The sequence below is a fragment of the Zea mays genome, chromosome 1 (assembly GCF_902167145.1).
Source record: "Zea mays cultivar B73 chromosome 1, Zm-B73-REFERENCE-NAM-5.0, whole genome shotgun sequence".
Taxonomy (NCBI): Eukaryota; Viridiplantae; Streptophyta; class Magnoliopsida; order Poales; family Poaceae; genus Zea; species Zea mays.
The window spans coordinates 80,082,656-80,101,487 of NC_050096.1; the positions used below are offsets into that span (position 1 = coordinate 80,082,656).

Genomic DNA, 18,832 nt, shown 5'->3' on the forward strand with positions numbered 1-18,832 from the left:
GGGTAAGTCTGAGCCCTAGATTACATGTCAGCATATTGATTCTTTTATAGGTGGTTGCAATAATATCTGATAGTTGATGATGGTATAGATAATCAACTAGCACGGTTAGCTAGGGGTCTATCTTCCTCGATCTAGACATTCCAAGTACTCCAAGGTTTCAAGGGTGCAGCGAGTAGTGGGCACGATGTCCTCGAGTGGGGGTGCCATTGGTGCGAGGGGAGGCGACGTGGCAGTAGGCGATGAATGAGGTGGTCTTCGTGGTTGGCTCGTCTACGACCATTATGGTGGTGGTGGCTATGTTCGATCCATGCAAATGTACATCATAAGCCCTAACATGGCCTGTTATGGAATTTATGGTACTTTTTAGGGGCCATCATGGTTTAGGGTTTAGGGATTTTTGAGTTGCTGTAACTTGTAAGCTTATGCATGCGTAAAAGTGATAAGTGATAGATCGGCCTAGTCAAATTTGTGGCGTGTCTTGCCTTCTCTCTCTCTCTCTATGTCGGGTTATTCGAGGTTGGATGGACCTTTGGTCAGGTGGCGGTAAATCTGAACCCTAGGGGGAAATTTAGGGGGTTTTATTGGGGTAAGTCAAACCCGATAAAATTTATAAATCCTTTAGCAAAATACTGTTAAAGTTAAAAAAACATCATATCATTTAATAAAACTTCCTTAGTGACCCCAACAATGTCCTTGGTTGGACTCGTCACTGCCAAACCCTCTTGGGTCATTGGGTCAAGAGTCCTTACATGAGGTTGTCGCAAATTGCTATGCACTCGTCGATTTTGGGAAACGATTGTTGTCCCGTTCCACCGCCTCATTTGATGGCGCATCATTGGTTGGTGCAACGACTGGTGTAGTGTGAGGAAACATCTAAGGAGTTCTTAGTAATGATATTTGTGCCCTATATGGTGGCCATTATGTAGGCACAATGCATTCATGAGCCTTTCAAATTATCTGTGATCCACTGTAGCCAAGTCATCTGGTTACACTGGTCATAGGGACCACACCATTCTCCTATCACATGGTCAGGGGAGGTTGCGATGTTGACATCGTTTGTCCCCCGTGTTGCTAGGGTTGTGTGGCTCATCCCTATGATCTGGGTGGTTCCACACCTAGTCACTGAAGAGGACGCCAACCTCTTCTTCTCTGGAGGCATGATTGGTAGTAATCGCCATAAAGTTCGGTGATGGTTTTAGGACTGCTGCAGCCAAGTTTATGCACTAGCACCTTATTAGTGGTACCATAGATAAATGACCCAACGATATCAAAACTGCTGACACCGAACAAGTCGTTGCACCACTTAGAAAATAGTCTGATTTATTCTCCTAGGGTATCATCCAGCCATTGCATGCAACTTTTCAAGTCCTAAGGGTACCCAGGGCATCACATGTCCCCTGGATGTTACCAACAAAAATTCTGTCTAGGTTGGGCCACCCCTAGATGCATCCTTTCGAGAGGTACTTGAGACAAGTTCAAGCCAACTTTGCTAGGTGAATGGGAAAGTACTAGATGATTATCATGTTGTCACTTGCTCCTCCCATATGAAAAATGAGGCAATAATCCTTGAGCCAGATGGATGTGTTGGTGATCCCATCATATTTGGCAATGTTGGCTAGGGAAAGAAATGCTAGGGAAACTCTGCAGCCTAGATGGCATGTACAAATGCTCGAGGCCCTAAGCACTTTTTCAGGTTATTGTGGATGTTGTCTTTGCTATGGCTTGTGCCCTAGGTCATTCACTTGGGTGTCACGTGTTGACTGTGACACTCATGTCATGGACCTCTATCCATTGACTGACTCCCCTTGATGAGGAGATGACCTATCTAGAGGCATCATGGGTGTGCTGGGTGGCCACATGTTCGCTCAGCCCTAGAGCTTGAGGTATGTGGCTTTTGCCTGGGGACCCTTCGGTTCTAGGATTGCCCACAACATTACAACCATGACGGCAATGTTCTGGCTGGCCCACGAAAAATATTGCGGCCCATCACTCCTACCAACATCATTATCGTTGTAGGAAGGACTGCAGTGGGCGCCGACGCTATTAGCGTGATGCAAGTGATGTCATTCAGCCTCCTATTGGAGGTCGTTGAGTCAGGCTGCATTATTAGTGCTAGCTCTTCATGCTGCCCCTTTGCTCCGCCTCAGGTGTTGTTTAGCATGGGCTTGTAGGTACTCCACCTCTTGTACAAGAGAGTGCTACTCCTTGGTGAGGTATGCCCTCAACAGAGTTGATGCACCATCCCCCTTAATGACGTAGCATATGTAGAGGGATGGCTCGTTGGAGGTGTCCTTTGGCTCTAACGAGGAACCATCACTAGAAGTGTTCAGGCTGTTGTAGAAAGATGAGGGGTCTAGACTCATTACGTTGATGAGACCAGGCTCGTATGCCTGATGAGCTCTAGGTGGTGCAACATCGATGACCGCCCCACTTCGTGCAATGTCACGTGGGTTTGGGACCAGACTCATTTCGTCAGCCACTAATGGCCCTACTTGGGTTTGTGACCCTTTAGGTATTTGGAATTAGATAACCCCATGTTGTTTTCTTGCAGGCCACACACAGAGTGTCAGACTGTGGCATCAGCCTATGAACATAGGTCTCTTTTGGCCGACCCTCCCATGGCCCGACCATTGGATGAGCCTTTAGGGACACTTGGATCTACTATTGTCTGAGGGGTTGCGATAGTGAGCTTCAAGCTGCCATCCCTTATGGCGACGAAATCCAAGGTCCCAAAGGTGACCTTGGTTTCGAGGGCGAAGGCGCCACATGAAGTGATTAGAGCCATCAAAAGCAAATTGTGGTTCATGATTTCTCCTTACTTGGTGCGACAAATGTCATGGTAGTGCGCCCGCAACAAGTAAATTTGAAGGTTGGAAAGGGGCTTGTGATGTCATTGTCCAATGGCCTTGCTCTTCACGATCTTGAGAGAGAGAGGAGATTTAGACTAGTATGAAGAGAACTCCTATGTCCAAATGGTGCTAAAGTCTTTGTTACTGGTTTTAGTGTTACACGGTGGAGCATTGGGCTAAGTTCTTTTGCCCCTTACAATGGCCCCTCATCGCTTTATATAGTCAAGGGAATGGGTGGCCATCGTTACATGGAGATTTTGATAGGGTATGCCATTCTCTGCCTTCGGATACAATCTTCTTTGGTTCCTCCTTGAAGTTCCTGCCATGGCAAGCGTGCTTGCCATGTCATTCCTAAGCCGACCAAACCATGTGGTAATTGGGCCCTGTAGGTGCTTGGAGCCTTACCATGAGATACGTCTCTAGGGGCCGTACAAGTAGTTTTCCTCGTAGTTCCCTTCTTATACTCATGTCTTGTCCATGTCTTTTGAATTTCTTATATCTAAGGTGAGGGCCGTCGTAGTTCGTGGCTACTTGTTCATGCTTTTGAGGCTAGGTGGTTAGGTAAAGAGTTCTTGGAGTCCTTCGTACAGTACCCGTGCCCACTTGCCATGTAACTTATGTTAGAGGCATGTATTAAAAGGTCAATGAGTCTTAAATGTGTTAGCCTTATATGTTACTTTTGGGCCATAGTGTCTCATCGAAAATATATAGTCTACATTGGCCCTGACTAAGGTTGGGGTCGACTGATCGGGGAGACCTAGATCAGAGCTTGTCTGAGGTGATAGAGGTTGGGACCGACCTGTTGGAGGGTCTAGATCAGAGAATCTCTGGTCGGGACCAACCTCGAGGGTTCACGTTGGGAAAACTCTGGTCAGTTTTGTCAAGGTCGGGTCTAACTTGGTTGAGGTGAGGTGGGGTCTACCCTGCTCGAGGTCATCTCATGCCACATAAAGCTCTTATATCTTAGAGTGGTCTTTTACACTATTTTAAGGTACCTCACGTATGTGTGTGCGTCAACAGTGTTACAGCTATGGCACACCCGATGACCCCGAAGATCTCGACGGCCCTGATGCCATCGGACAACTTTGGAGGCCCTAACACCTCAAACAGCCCTAGAGGATCCTGTGAGCCATAGAGGCCTAGCGTCGGACAGCCCCAATGCCTCCGCATAACTTTGGATGGCCCTAAGCCCCAGAATAGCCTTGGGCACCCCAATGCCCTCGAATATATTTAATACTAGTCGGTTGCCCGTGTCTTACTACGCTTTCTGTATTCACAATATGTATCTTTTGTAGAACACAAACAAATATGTATTCTAGTGGTTAAAAGCTAAGCCTGAGAGAGATAGGATTAGAGTCAAACCCCAAGTTTTCACTTTTTTGTATGTTTCTGGTGGTGCATGTGGGAGGGAGACGCGGGAAGAAATTCACACTTAGGGCTTGTTCGGTTAGCTCTCAATCCATGTGGATTGAGTGAGATTGGGTGGGTTTCAATCCCAAGCAAGTCAAAATTCTTCTAAATTTTTTCCAATCCCATCCAATTCATATATAATGGGAATAACCAAACAAGGCCTTAGGGTCTGTTTGGTTCCCTCTAAATCTATATGGATTGGAGGGGATTGAGTGGGTTTAAATCCATATCAAGTCAAATTCTTCGTACCTTTTTTCAATCCCCTTCCCATCCATAAGGTATAGGAATAACCGAACAAGGCCTTTGGGTATATTCGATTGGATCTTGATTGAGGGGCTTAGTGGGGATTAAATCCTCTCCTATTCAAATTTAAATAGGAGGGGATTTAATCCACTCCAATCCTATTCAATTCACCCCTAACAGAACAAGCTCTTAGAGATGGTTTTGTAACCAGAAAAATGGAGTGGGTCTATGGGGAGGAATCTCCTTGCTATTCAATGATCCTCTATATTTCCTTGTCACCAAATTAACCCTTAGGACTTGTGCGGTTTGAGGTGAATTGAGAGGGATTAGAGGAGATTAAATCCCACCCTAACCGAACAGTTTGGCAACTCCATTTTTCCAAGGAATTTGAAAAATAAAAATTTCTTAGAAAAATGGAGTTGTCAAACTAGCCCTAAATATAATAGAGATATATCTAGTATTAATCTGATTTAATTAAATAAAATGTAAATCATACCTATATTAAATTTAACATATACATATGCATGATCAAAGGGTCAAGTGGTCGTGTCCCTACGCGTTGTCGTTGTTACTATCCAGATGTGCGCATCAATGATGTACGCGTGTGTGGATTAGCTTGCTTGGTTTTGTTTAAGATGCCCCGCAAGTAGAGACGAAATGGAAAGGGAGTTTTCTAGCTGCGGTCGTGCACACCTGGAGACCTGGGGCAGTATAGTTCCGTCGTTCTCCGTGCATGCTAAGCTTTGACGAATTTGACAGTGAATCTTTTGGATTTATATTTCAAAGAAGGAATCGCTTGTGTCCTTGACCCTTGACTTATATGTACTATGCCTGTGTCCCTTAGCTATTAAACTAGGGTTATCCATGGAGCGTCTTGTAATTCGAGACGGCAGATGTGGTTACACTGTATAGGCTAGCTAGCTATGGGGGCGCAATCATCCAATTTATTTTTTCACAACTCCTGATTGAAATATCAATTTCAAAACATCCAATTTTGCATTGCATGATTTTCTTATTTATATTATTACTAGGTAGGTGCCCGTGCGATGCCACGGAACATAAATCTCGATTTGTATATCAGCTATGCTTCCTGTGAAGCAAAGAAGCGAACACAAGCCAGCCTTTTGTATTAGTGCATTATGTTCAGTTCTTACTTGATCATCCCGTGTTCTCGTGTGTGCCATGGCCGAGTGGCAAGCTCAACGCTGGTATTGTTGTCTTGTCTCAAATGAAGTCCGCTTCCACAAGTTAATCGGAAATCTTCATGGGTGATAGCTGTGTCAGATTCTTCCGCGCATAGGGCAAGTAATGCAAGTGATAGCTGTGTCAGTTTACCCCATTTTCTTGGGCATCACTTGTCTCAAATGAAGTCTATTGAAGGTTCACAATTTATGTTTCGTGGCATCGCACGGGCACCTACCTAGTATGATTGAATAAAACATCGTTCTATAGAACTATCCATTTTGAAAATAAAAGTCGGCCTTGTCCTTCTACCAGGGAGAGGACCGTGGTGTGGTAGTTGTTGTAATACTCACAGGCTCTGGATTTTAATATAAGCATGCGCAGGAAAAAGGGTCCATCTCTTTTGGCTGAGCTTTGATGTACGCTGCTGTATCACGTACTCTCAATCTGAACATATCCTCCCTGTGGATTGCAAACGGAAGGCAAATTTGGGAAGAGTATCCATATATCTGTCAGCTGTCCAAGTGAAAGCATATCCTCCGGTAAGAAGCTTACCCATTCTCATTTTCATTTTCATATTCAAATTCCAGACACGGTGTAAAGCGAGCTAGACGGAGGCCAAGCCTTAACCGAGTCCCGGTTCCGTGTAAAGGTCCCTGCCCCTGGTCTCACCATGCAGTGTAGTATGAGTGTTTGGATGGTGACAAGGCTCCCGACACGCAAATGGCTCGCGCTCGCGCATGTGGGAGTGAGGCGGGTGCGGGTTGGAGGCTGGCTAACAAAAGCGAGCTAGACTCGCGTGCCAGGAAGTCAGACGCCTAGGTGTGAATTCCGGCTCCTTGCAATAAGCCAAAGCACTGCAAAACCGGGGATTAATCTCAACAGCATTGCTTGATCAATCTAAGCATGCATGCTCCGACTAAGCAGATAAAGAGCAACGGGCAGACCTTATTTATGTGCAGAGCAGGAAAAAAAACACTACGCGCGACAAGGTTGCTTATTCTATGAAAACCCAAACATCGTTGTTACCTAGCTTTACATTACATACATGCTTCTTTAGGCACACACGAGTACCTCGCTCGTTACCCGTTACATACTACATACAGTACTCTCTGCTCGCTTCAGGTTACTACATGTCGCTCTTACGGGCATGGGGTGTCCTGCTCCTCTGCCTTGGCCATCTTCTTCCCTTTCTTTGCCTCGTAATCCTTCACAGCGGCCTTGATCGCGTCCTCAGCGAGCATGCTGCAGTGGAGCTTCACTGGTGGAAGAGACAGGTGCTTCGCAATCTCGCTGCAAAAAAAGACAATGGAAAGGCGTGTAGATAGACGTATCAGTACAACAACCCCAAGAAATATGGAATGGGACGACCATATCCAGGCCGATTCGAAACTTACGTGTTCTTGATGGCTACTACTTCCTCCACTTGCTTGCCCTTGACCCATTCGGAAGCTGTAACAGCAGAAATGAATAAGGAACCGTGCATCGTTTTTTGTAATTAAGGAAAAAATGGTAGGAGGAAAAGGAATACTGTTATGAAAACATGCCAGTAACAACAAACTAAAGCGCCGTTTATATAGCTTCCCTAGCTGCCTAGGCAAAATCTAAGCAACATTAAGATATTCCCTTACCGTGTTACCTCAGAATTGATATAAAATGTTCTAGACATGTGGCACCAGCAAACTAATCAACCATACGGACAAGTCAACCGTATGAAAAGGTTTGGTTCAAAACGGATCCAAAGTTCTGAACACCTGGCACCCCTGCTGCACCAGTAATGAACTAATCAACTATGTGAACCAAGTTTTTTCACTCAAATTTCTACTGTTATTATTGTTGGCGTCAGACTGTATGAACAATGCGCCTTGCAGGCGCTCACAAGAGAATAACTGTAACAAAGCACTCAGTCGATACCATAATTAACAGAGCCTTGATTAGATTAACAGCTCATGTTTGATCTATTCACAGACCATGTTGTCACATGTGTTAGGTGTGGGTTAAAGTCATACAGAATAAATAATACAATGCCGCAAGGGTTTCATCAAACAATGTCACATAGTAACAAGTATGTCACCATATAAAACGAAGAACATGCAAAAACTCTATTCATGTAACCCACCACAATAGAGCCAGAGATAAATGTTCATGAGTTCGAAGGCATTGTAGTGAATGTATGAATGAGCCTAGAATTCTGATTGAGATACCTTGGTAGTAAAAATTATCTTTCTTCTCGCCACAAGGTAGGACACCGATTGGTTCCCATTCTAACGTGAAAACAACATCCTACACAAATCCATAACAATATTAACATTATATATAAATAAGAAAAATTGTTCACTTGAGCAGGTGAAGACAAGGGCTTACAGAGGGGTTCTGAGGATCTATGTCAAAAGAGTTGATAGCATATGCTTTAGCAAGCAATTCAAGGGGTCTCTCATCTGCTAATAGAAAAAGAAGCCACGATAAGCAAAGATGATAAACACTGAACACCGACAATCCGAATACTACATGTACATCTCACTTGCCTTGCTATTTCTCCCTCTTCAACATCAGCCACTGGTTCATCTGTGAAATCACCATCCTCATCATCCTCATCGTTTTTCACGTACAACCCGAGCTTTTCTAGTGTGTTGCTTCCCATTTGAAACCCAGGACTTGTTTCACCAACCAAGTTGGGTATCTGTTCACCTGTGACACTTCCGAGCATTTCAAGATCTTTCAAAAAATGGCTCCCTTCATTGATGTCAATAGTTTTCTCCATCTGCAAGCCAACATTACTTACACTACAAGTATGGCAATAGCAGAGCATATGATGTTGAATGTGGAGAGCATACAGTAGATATTACCTCTTGCAAAGCTTTGCGAGCTGCTTCTCTCTCAAGTTCTCTTTGTCGCTTAGCTTCAGCAGCAGCCTCATCAGCAGCTGCTGCTTTAGCCCTCTTGCGAACGTCCTCTGCAGCTTTAGCCTCAGCTTGCAACCGAGCTCTCTCTGTAACAGAAATTATGTCACATGACTGTTGTCAGCTAAAAATGATTCTATTGCATCTCACCTTCTCTTTGTACCCTCTCAAGTTCCTCCCTTTCGCGTCGAAGCTTCTCGGGGTCCTTCTGAGTCTAATATTAACAACCAGGTGAGCTTACAGTGAATTACACAAAACGCAGACAACAACACTCTCTAGGAATCATTTTCACAGACACACCTGATCAAGGGCCTTTTCACGAGCCTTAAGGATCGTATCAGCAAAGCGGCTTCTCAGAAGGGCAGCTCAGATTTGCTTGTCAGGGGAGACCTGCTTCTCAGATACATTTCCCCCTAAAATTTTCATTATATCGACCTATAAGGGAACCCATTTTCTCTACCACAGAAGATTGGGTATTCACTGGCCATCATGAAAATTCATGCTTACCCTCACCATCAGCAGAAACAGATATAGGGTTTGTACTTTGCTCTGGTAAATTTAATGTGCTCAGTGAATCTGCAAATTAAATCAAGACTGTGTAAGATATAAGTGGTTATATATTCCTGGGATGTAAAACCAGGAAATGTTATCCAAGGATAAACTGAGTAGCAGCTGCGCTGAAGAAGGGCTCCAGAGCTGCATCGCAAGTATGTAACATAAAAAAAGGGGGCAACAAGAACATCGAAATATAAATGGGAAGAAATGAAAAGAAAAGAGGCTATATATATTTTGCAGAGAGGCTACCAATACAAATATTATATAGAGGGCGTTGCAGTTGATTTTTCATAGCTTGACAGCAGTCACCATTTTTGGCTCAGCAGATGGTAATGCCTCGTCTCTAGCTGCTGCTGACGGGGTGATACTGGGATAGCCGTAGCTTTGCAGGAATCCTCCTTAGAATGTACAGGACAAGAGATGAAGGGAGAATCTCCACAAGCTGCAGAAACGATGGTAAGAACAGTGGAACATTAGAGTTATAGTAAGTATCAATTCGAAGTTGCCATACTGGAGCAGGAGACTTAATTTCGTGCTTTGCAAACTTCATACATACCAGGTAATAGAACAAATTCAGAACTGGATGGTCAAGAACATCGAGGTCAGCTTCCTCGTCAAATGCATTGAAGCACATCTGCAAGAAATGACATTGCAAATTTCGTGAACGAAATGTAAGAGCTAAACCTGCACAACTTCCAGTGGACAGAAACCCTTACCATTATGCATTGTGCCGAGAAACAACAGAAACATATGGTGGCAACTCTGCCGACTTCTCTCAGCTTTTGTTGCCTCCCTTTTGACTCAATAGGAAAATATTTTAGCATGATGAAAAGCTTGAACAAACAAGAAATGTAAGTGCATACTGCATATTTGGATGTAGTGCGGTAGCTAGATCAAACCCTGAACTTAATGCATATCACTAAGTACTAACGTAACACTTTTTAGATTTATACTTCTGCGGTACATGTTTTGCAGACAACCTAGTCAATGCAATTGGCTAACAAAAAGATAAAATAAACAATCCATGCATTGTTGTTCATGACTTTATTAAAGAAGCATTGAGTAGTATTCATGATCTTGCCTTCCTCCATAGATCAGAAAACCCAAGGCAGTGAAAAAAGAAAGACCAGTAATCATGAACTGCCAGATAGTAATAACTTATAAAATTGCTTACCTTAGAAAAACGACCACACCTGAATACCTACCTACCAGTTACAGGAAGGTGCGCTGCTGTTTACCTTTCAACGATAGACCACTGCGTCAGTCTTCTCAACAACTTCACAGCACAAGAGCTGCATACCTACCTACCAGTTACAGGAAGACCAGTAATCATGTGTTGGTAAACCAAACCGCTAATCAGCTGAAAGAATTTTATGCATTTGACGGTTTCTATCAGGGCAAAAAGAACTTACCCCTGATACTGTTTTCAACTGAGGGATGTTTCAAGACGACAACATCCAGCGTGATTTTGACTCCCTGCTTTTGCTTGTCAGGTGGATGATCTGGAAAGAAAGGAACACGAGCATGTTTGGCGGCTCAAGCACCACGCCTACAGAACTAAACACAGCTAATGGTTCTCTTATGAGTACACCTGACTGTTGCTCAGAAACCAAGTGAGGAATAAAGAGCTCATTCAGTTTTTGTAATATGTGACCGATTCTCATGCAGTATCAAGTGATGTAGGTGTTAGTAGACGTTCAAATACTTGGATCTGTTGATTCTAAACTGGAAAAAAAAGACAGGTCGGGCCAAATTAGATAATTTACCTCCACAGAAGATACTTTTTCAGGAAGCAAACGGTCATTACGGTCACCAAGACCTAAGTTTCCATATCGACCCCAACCCCATCCGTAGAGGTCACCGTCTTCAGTTACTGCAGCAGTATGTTCGGCACCGGCAGCAATCATTTTCACGCAAACACTCTACAAACGTAGAACCATTAGCACAGGACATTGAACAAACACTGACAGTTCTGTTCCAGAAGAAACAAGGTGGTATGGGTGACTGGCCAACGTTCACATCATCATTACTGAGGAACATAATGACAGCACATACATGGTATATCTCATGAGTATAGTAGTTTAGCTAATAGAGTGTTGTGAACCAAATCATAGTTATTAAGATGCGAATCAAAAACTTTGACTTGCTACTCATGATTTACAATTTTACATACATGTTTTATGCATAGCATGTTTGCCTAAGTGCAAAATGGTAGTTTTTTAAGCACAGTAAAGAAGTTAAGAAGTAATCACAAAATATTCTAGTTTTGCTCACCAACTAATCCAGCTTGGAATGACAAAGATAGTACCTTGACAGTTATCTTGAAGCCACTGTAATCAGTACAAAACAATTCAAAACGGGATTAATTAATAAGCATTGATCACCAGAAGAAGGGGTGGGGAGAGAGAAATGATGGATGCATTGGTTTAGTCTATGGGCTGAAGCAACCTGTTGCTTATTGCTGGTATACTTTCTGGCACCCTTTGGCCAAATATCAAAGACCTCTCATTCTCCCAATCAAATGCAGGCTCATATGCTGGCAGTGGTGACAGACTACAGTGCTGAGAAAAACACAGATGATAAAGATATTGTTAATGTTCAACACCAAGATGAGAATTGATAATGATTGCAATAACTTGGAGGAAACATTATCACATGAAAGCTTTAAAGAATAAAAACACATGGTATGTTATTTCAAAAGGCTTAAAATGATTTTACCAGTCTTCAAATTTGACTCACGAAGCTAGAAGGTGTTATGAGCCCTATCCCTCCATACCTGTAAGTCACAGTACAGTACAATAGTATGGTACTTCGTTTCCAATAAAAAGATGGAAACCCATAGGAGTCTTTTAAGCACAGTACTACAGTAGGATAAGCTGAAGCTTCTAAAACACCAATGCATCGTTGAAAGTACAGAAATCTGAACTGCCTTCATATTTGCAACATATAACTAAAATATATGTTGGCAAATGTTCCTAACGATACTACGAACCTAAAATGCAATAAAATTAATTAGGATAATAAGTTGAGCATCATTACAAATAAAATCATATCTATCTAATGTGCCTAATAATTTCTTATATTTCTTCTGGAATGTTGTCTTTGGATTCATTGTCCTTGTACTTCAATAATTCTACTAAGAATTTGGTCCTCAGGTCATTCCCATTCTGCACATTCATTATTACATATCATTGAACTCGATTAATAATCAATTATAGAAGAACAATATTGACAAAGTATTAGAACAAATAGGGTACTCACAGTGCAAATGCAGGGTAACCTTATACCATTCCAATCGTGCATAAAGTTGATAACAAGAAAGCCAGATAAATCCCTACAAATAAAAATAATACGTTGTTACATATATGTAGACAAAATTAATAAGTTGTTCGGGTTAAAAAAAATTACCAGTTTAATGTTCTTGGAACCCATGTTGGTACTAAACGACGCCACATATAAATATCGTCTTTCCATGTAGGATTGGCCAATTCCATGGCAGCATTCATATTGTTGGCAATATAATGTATATTATGGATATAATGCATGCTAGGATGATCACCCTTAAACCATGATGGTATAGGCATGGAGTCCATTATATAGATGCTTCTAGTGTCCATGTTAAGTACATATAAGGTGAAGTGACCCATGAAATAAAAGGGCAATAGAATCTGCAAGTTAAAAAAATAGTTCAAGTAAGAGAAAAAACAAGATTACAAAAATGATGAAGAGTATAGCTTACTTGTTTGCAATCTGAAACATCGTACTCCATGTCAGGCCATGTTGGGACTATGCTTCGTCGCCGAAGGTCTTTTAGGAAGAAGTAGTTTTCGGCTGAAGCTGTTCGTATGAGATGACCGAAGGTTCCTCTTCATGAAGCTTCGGAATTTACAAACCGACATAAAAGTAGAATGACCTTTTAGTCCATATATGTTTGAGTCACCGTTGTAATCCCTTATGAAGGGCATAATTGTAAATCCTCACAGGCTACGCCCTGTGCCTATAAATAGGTGAACAGTACCTCTGTACTGTTCACGCAATCTTGTAATCATTGGCACATTACGCTGGGATTATTGCTTTCTGCTAAAACGAAGGTACAAATATACCCAAATATTATGTTTCAATATTTAGGTTCATATAATAAAATATATATAAATATTGTTATTCATTTTCGGTATATCTTCCTATAATGTCTTGCGTTTTGTATTTTACTTCATATTGTTTTTCAAGTCTAACTACGAAGATATGACCTTCGTGATATTTCGTTTATGGCCTTCGTCCGGAGCTCATTAAATCCTTGGGGAAATAATGCTTCCGCGGACGAAGGACATTAATATTTAACATTTCATGTTGCCTTGTTCTTAATTTATAGCATTTGAGAACAAGTCCCCAACATTGGCGCCCACCGTGGGGCTCGAACCCACTTCCACTTTTTTGAGCTGATGGCTTCGTTCAACGATCGAGCTGGAGCTGCTTCGGCTCCGAAGCTGGTGCTCCCGATAACAGGTGGTTCGTGCTCAGAGCCGGCCAACAAAAAGCAAAAGAAAGAGGCGCAGAGAAGGGTACAACATGTTGGAGTGCAGGGACCCTTCATCAAGTCAAGGTGGTCCCACATACCAATCACCTTCTCCCAGGAGGACCTTCAGCTCAAGGATTTTCCTCATAACGATGCTATGGTTATTTCTTGCGTTATCAAAGGGTTTCTGGTCCACAATGTCTTGGTTGATACAGGCAGTGCAGCTGATATCATATTTGCTAAGGCCTTCAGGCAAATGCAAGAGCCAGAAGATAAGATTCATGATGCTACACACCCTCTCTGTGGCTTCGGAGGAAGACAGATTGTAGCACTAGGCAAGATTACCATGCCAGTGACCTTCGGATTCATCAACAACACCAGAACTGAGCAAGTTGTGTTTGACATTGTTGACATGGAATACCCTTACAATGCAATTATTGGTCGTGGCACCCTCAATGCATTCGAAGCAATTCTTCATCCTGCTTACCTCTGCATGAAGATACCTTCGGATCAAGGACCCATTGCTATTCATGGGAGTCAGGAAGCTGCCAGAAGGGCTGAGGGAAACTGGGCTGACTCAAAAGCAATCCATAACATAGATGGAGCTGAAGCTTGTGAACAGTACAAATTTAGAAGGGAGAAAGCAGCTTCAGCAGATCAGCCGAAGCCCATGCTCTTATGTGAGGACATAGCAGAGCAGAGGGTGCTGTTGGGCTCTCAATTATCCGAAGAACAGGAGAAAACCTTGATAAGGTTTTTGTTCAACAACAAAGATGTTTTTGCATGGTCAGCCAATGATCTTTGCGGGGTTAACAGGGATGTTATTGAACACTCGCTCAATGTTGACCCATCCTTCAGACCCAGAAAGCAGAGGCTTCGGAAAATGTCTGATGACAAGGCCGAAGGTGCTCGTAATGAAGTCAAAAGACTCCTCAGTGCAGGAGTTATCAGAGAAGTATAGTACCCAGAATGGCTAGCTAATACTGTTATGGTAAAAAAGGCCAATGGCAAATGGCGAATGTGTATCGATTTTACAGATCTCAACAAGGCCTGTCCGAAGGACGAATTCCCTTTACCAAGGATAGACTCTTTAGTTGATGCAGCAGCTTCGTCAGAGCTTATGAGTCTTCTCGATTGTTATTCAGGCTATCATCAAATTTGGATGAAGAAGGAGGATGAGCCAAAGACCAGTTTCATAACCCCTAGTGGAACGTATTGTTACCTTCGGATGCCTGAGGGGCTCAAGAACGCTGGAGGAAGTTTCAGCAGAATGACTGCGAAGGTTCTCCAGTCTCAGATAGGCAGAAATGTGCTAACTTATGTTGATGACATCATTGTAAAAAGCACAAAACAGGAAAATCACATTGCTGATTTGCAGGAGACATTCGCCAGTTTCAGACAAGCTGGCCTAAAGTTGAATCCAGAAAAATGTGTCTTCGGAGTAAAGAAGGGGAAATTTCTTGGATGCTTGGTTTCAACAAAGGGAATTGAAGCTAATCCAAGTAAAATTGAAGCTATACTTCGAATGGAGCCACCAACTACAAAAAAGGGGGCCCAAAGATTGACAGGGAGGTTGGCATCTCTTAATAGATTTATATCCAGATCAGCAGAAAGAAATTTACCATTCTTCGAAGTGCTGAAATCAGCCGAAGTCTTTCAATGGGGACCAAGCCAACAAAAAGCCTTCGAGGAACTGAAGCAATATCTGATAGATTTAACAACATTAACTCCACCAACGCCAGGGGCTCCTTTGTTGTTATATGTGGCAGCTTCGCACTCAGCGGTAAGTGCAGCGCTTGTTCAGGAGAAGCTTGATGGCCAAGTCAAGAAGCAGGTCCCAGTGTATTTTGTATCTGAAGTTCTTAGTATATCAAAGAAAAACTATACAGAATTGGAGAAGGTGTTATATGATGTTTTGATGGCATCCAGGAAGCTTCAGCATTACTTCCAAGCATACAATATTGTTGTTCCTTCTTCGCAGCCGTTGAAGGATATTATGAGAAATAGAGAAGCTACTGGGCGCATTGGAAAATGGGCCGCAGAGCTCAATGAATTTTGCATTGATTATTTACATAGATCTTTGATCCAGACTCAAGCGTTGGCAGATTTTATCGCTGATTGGACGCCAGGGGCTCAGGATGAAGAAACAAATAAAGATGCCGAAGTATGGACAGTGTTTTGCGATGGGTCTTGGGGAACCTTCGGAGCAGGAGCAGCCGCTGTGTTGGTTTCACCATCCAAAGTTAAAACTTGTTATGCGGCAAGACTCGATTTTAGTTGTACAAACAATATTACTGAGTACGAAGCCCTGCTTTTGGGTCTTCGGAAGTTAAAAGCAATGGGAGTCAGAAGGGCCATTCTTAAAACTGATTCCCAGGTTGTTTCGGGTCATATCGACAAGAGTTGCAAGGCTAAAGATCCGAAACTTGAAAAATATCTAGACACGGTCCGAAGAGTCGAAGCTTCCTTCGAAGGATTTTCTGTCAAAAATATCCCTCGAGGACAAAATGAGCATGCTGATTTGCTAGCTAAGTCAGCAGCACAGGGGCTGTCCTTACCTTCGGATGTGTTCTTCGAAACAATAAAAGCACCTTCAGTGGAACTTCTTGAAAGAGCAGTCCTCAATATATCTCCTGTTTATAGCGAAGATTGGAGAACTGAGATCATCTCTTACCTTCAGGGTAAATTCCTTTCAGATGATGAAACTTATAACAGGAGGATAGAGGCAAGAGCTCGTCCATATGTCATGATAGAAGGGGAGTTGTACAAGCATGGAGTTTGTGCTCCACTACTCAAGTGTTTATCTAGAACCGAAGGCATATAATTGATGAAAGAAATACATGCAGGCCTGTGCGGATCTCACATTGGATCTAGGCCGTTACTTGGAAAAGTTTTCCGTCAAGGGTTTTATTGGCCGAAGGTAGCTTCGGATGCAGCAGAATTAGTTCAAAAGTGCGAAGGTTGTCAGAAATGTGCAAGAGATCAAAAACAACCTTCGTCCTTAACCCAGCTCATACAACCCATCTGGCCATTGCAAAGGTGGGGCCTTGACTTGTTAGGTCCGTTACCACCGGCCCAAGGAAACTTAAGATATGTTGTAGTGGCTGTAGAATATTTTTCTAAATGGATTGAGGCAAAGCCTTTAGCTACAATAACTTCGGCCACCATTCAAAAGTTTTTCTGGCAGAATATTGTTTGTCGTTTCGGGGTACCAAAGGCCATCACTGTAGATAATGGAACACAGTTTGACTCCGAAGCTTTCAGAGATTTCTGTGATCAAATTGGTACGAAGATCCATTTTGCATCAGTCAGGCATCCGGAGTCAAACGGACTCGTTGAAAGAGCCAATGGCATTATAATGACAGGGATAATGAAGTTAATCTTCAATCAGCCTAGGGGAAAGTGGTCAGATCAATTAATCAAAGTGGTATGGAGCCACAACACAACAATATCAAGGTCAACGGGCTTTACTCCATTCAAACTATTGTTTGGTGACGAAGCAATAACTCCAGAGGAAGCCAAAACTGGATCAATAAGAGTAGTAGCTTCGGCAGAGTCAGATTCTGAAGCTGTTTATTCTGTGGAAAAAGATGCTATAGAAGGGATCAGGCTTCAAGCTGTGGAGAACATCAATAAGTATCAAGCCGAAACAATCAAATGGCGTGATAGAAAGGTTCGGCTAAAGAATATTGAGCCAGGACATTTGGTGCTTCGGCGAGTGGCTAAGCCAGATACAGTGGGCAAGTTGCAGTTGAAATGGGAGGGACCTTTTTTGGTAGCATCTTCGTCAAGACCCGGTTCATACAGATTGAAGGATATGGACGGCAACGACATTCCTAGATCTTGGAATGCGGATGAGCTTCGGCGATATTATGTGTAACTTGATGTAATTTTTATGTTTTTTCTTTTTCATGGCACCCTTTTCCTTTCTAGAGGGGGAGAAAGGTTTTTAATGGGGCCATCATATGTAATTTCCTTTTTTAGTTCTATAAGAGCAAAATCCCCCAAGGAATGTAAATGTAAAAGCTGAGAACGCACCATCGAGTGCCGAAAAGTAAAAAAGCGAAGAAGCTCCAAAGTCGTTCCTAAGGGAATGCAGAGCTTACAGCGAAAAGTCAACGCTGATTACGCCGAAAGTAAAAGGCGAAGAAGCTCCAAAGTCGTTCCTAAGGGAATGCAGAGCTTACAGCGAAAAGTCAACGCTGATTCCGCCGAAAGTAAAAGGCGAAGAAGCTCCAAAGTCGTTCCTAAGGGAATGCAGAGCTTACAGCGAAAAGTTAGCACTGATATGTGATTGTTTCTAAGGAAATAATGGCTGTGATTATGGCTTCGGATATGTGTTTGGACATTCATTTGCACATCACATTACATCATAGCATTTGCATTCATAAACATTCATCCAAGCATATGTAGGATAACCATCATCATAGCATAACTGTCTTCTTTACTTCTTCGTGTACGAAAAGAAGAGCTTTGGAAGAAAGAGAAATGTTGTTTTCTATGCTTCGCTGTGTACGAAAAGAAGGGAAGGTGTTTTTTTCGCCTTCGGCTCAAAAAGATAATTTCGTCCACATCAAAGCACCTCTCATACATTAATGGAAGGATAAGAGCATATTACAAGGTATGAACAGAATTCATTAAAGACAAGTTTAGTCACATTTACAAAAGTTATCTCAAAAGTTTCTTGAGTCTGTCTACAGGCTACTCCTATTTAATCTTCAAGGGACCTCAGCTTCGGCGTCATTCTCTTTAAGCATCAGCTTCGGCTTCGTCATTCTACATGAATTAAGTTGTTGTAAGTCAAAATCGAGCTTGAAGGAAGAGGTAGGCACAAGGTATGATTTCTTACTGGTTCAAGATGACTCCGAGCTTCGTCTCCAGCCTTTTCTCGCCCGCCTTTTGTCCATACCATCTTTACAAATCTATTGGAAATGCTTCGGGCGAGATCAGGAATGTCATCTAGAATTGATGGTGATAAAGTGAAATTGGGCCTATTGACAATCTTTCCATGATCGCAGCCAGCTTTTAGGAAAGCTGCAGCAATGCCCCGAGAAGCTACCCAGGCGCAGAAGTCACCATGCCCGGCTATAACTTCGTCAAGCTCATCAATTTCACCCTCAATATGTTCGAAGGTCTTTGGTAAATCTTCAGCTGACGGGGTGAATTTCTCACTGCTAGCT

General features: G+C 42.6%; 3 protein-coding genes across 3 annotated transcripts; all 3 read right to left on the reverse strand.

The window, feature by feature from the left end:
- Window positions 1-6,616: 6,616 nt before the first annotated feature.
- Window positions 6,617-8,601, reverse strand: LOC103636987 (uncharacterized). Its single transcript, XM_020541886.3, has 6 exons — window positions 8,531-8,601; window positions 8,262-8,467; window positions 8,049-8,188; window positions 7,889-7,967; window positions 7,082-7,136; window positions 6,617-6,977 (listed from the first exon to the last, which is right to left on the reverse strand). Exons 1-6 carry the CDS (start codon window positions 8,599-8,601, stop codon window positions 6,827-6,829), a joined length of 702 nt encoding a protein of 233 aa, XP_020397475.1. The 3' UTR covers window positions 6,617-6,826.
- A 769-nt stretch (window positions 8,602-9,370) lies between these two features.
- Window positions 9,371-10,157, reverse strand: LOC103636993 (tobamovirus multiplication protein 3-like). Its single transcript, XM_020547146.3, has 3 exons — window positions 9,856-10,157; window positions 9,696-9,773; window positions 9,371-9,581 (listed from the first exon to the last, which is right to left on the reverse strand). Exons 1-3 carry the CDS (start codon window positions 9,961-9,963, stop codon window positions 9,483-9,485), a joined length of 285 nt encoding a protein of 94 aa, XP_020402735.1. The 5' UTR covers window positions 9,964-10,157; the 3' UTR covers window positions 9,371-9,482.
- Window positions 10,158-11,867: 1,710 nt separating this feature from the next.
- On the reverse strand, window positions 11,868-12,801 carry LOC118476020 (uncharacterized). Its single transcript, XM_035964037.1, has 3 exons — window positions 12,548-12,801; window positions 12,401-12,473; window positions 11,868-12,306 (listed from the first exon to the last, which is right to left on the reverse strand). Exons 1-3 carry the CDS (start codon window positions 12,784-12,786, stop codon window positions 12,217-12,219), a joined length of 402 nt encoding a protein of 133 aa, XP_035819930.1. The 5' UTR covers window positions 12,787-12,801; the 3' UTR covers window positions 11,868-12,216.
- Window positions 12,802-18,832: the final 6,031 nt, after the last annotated feature.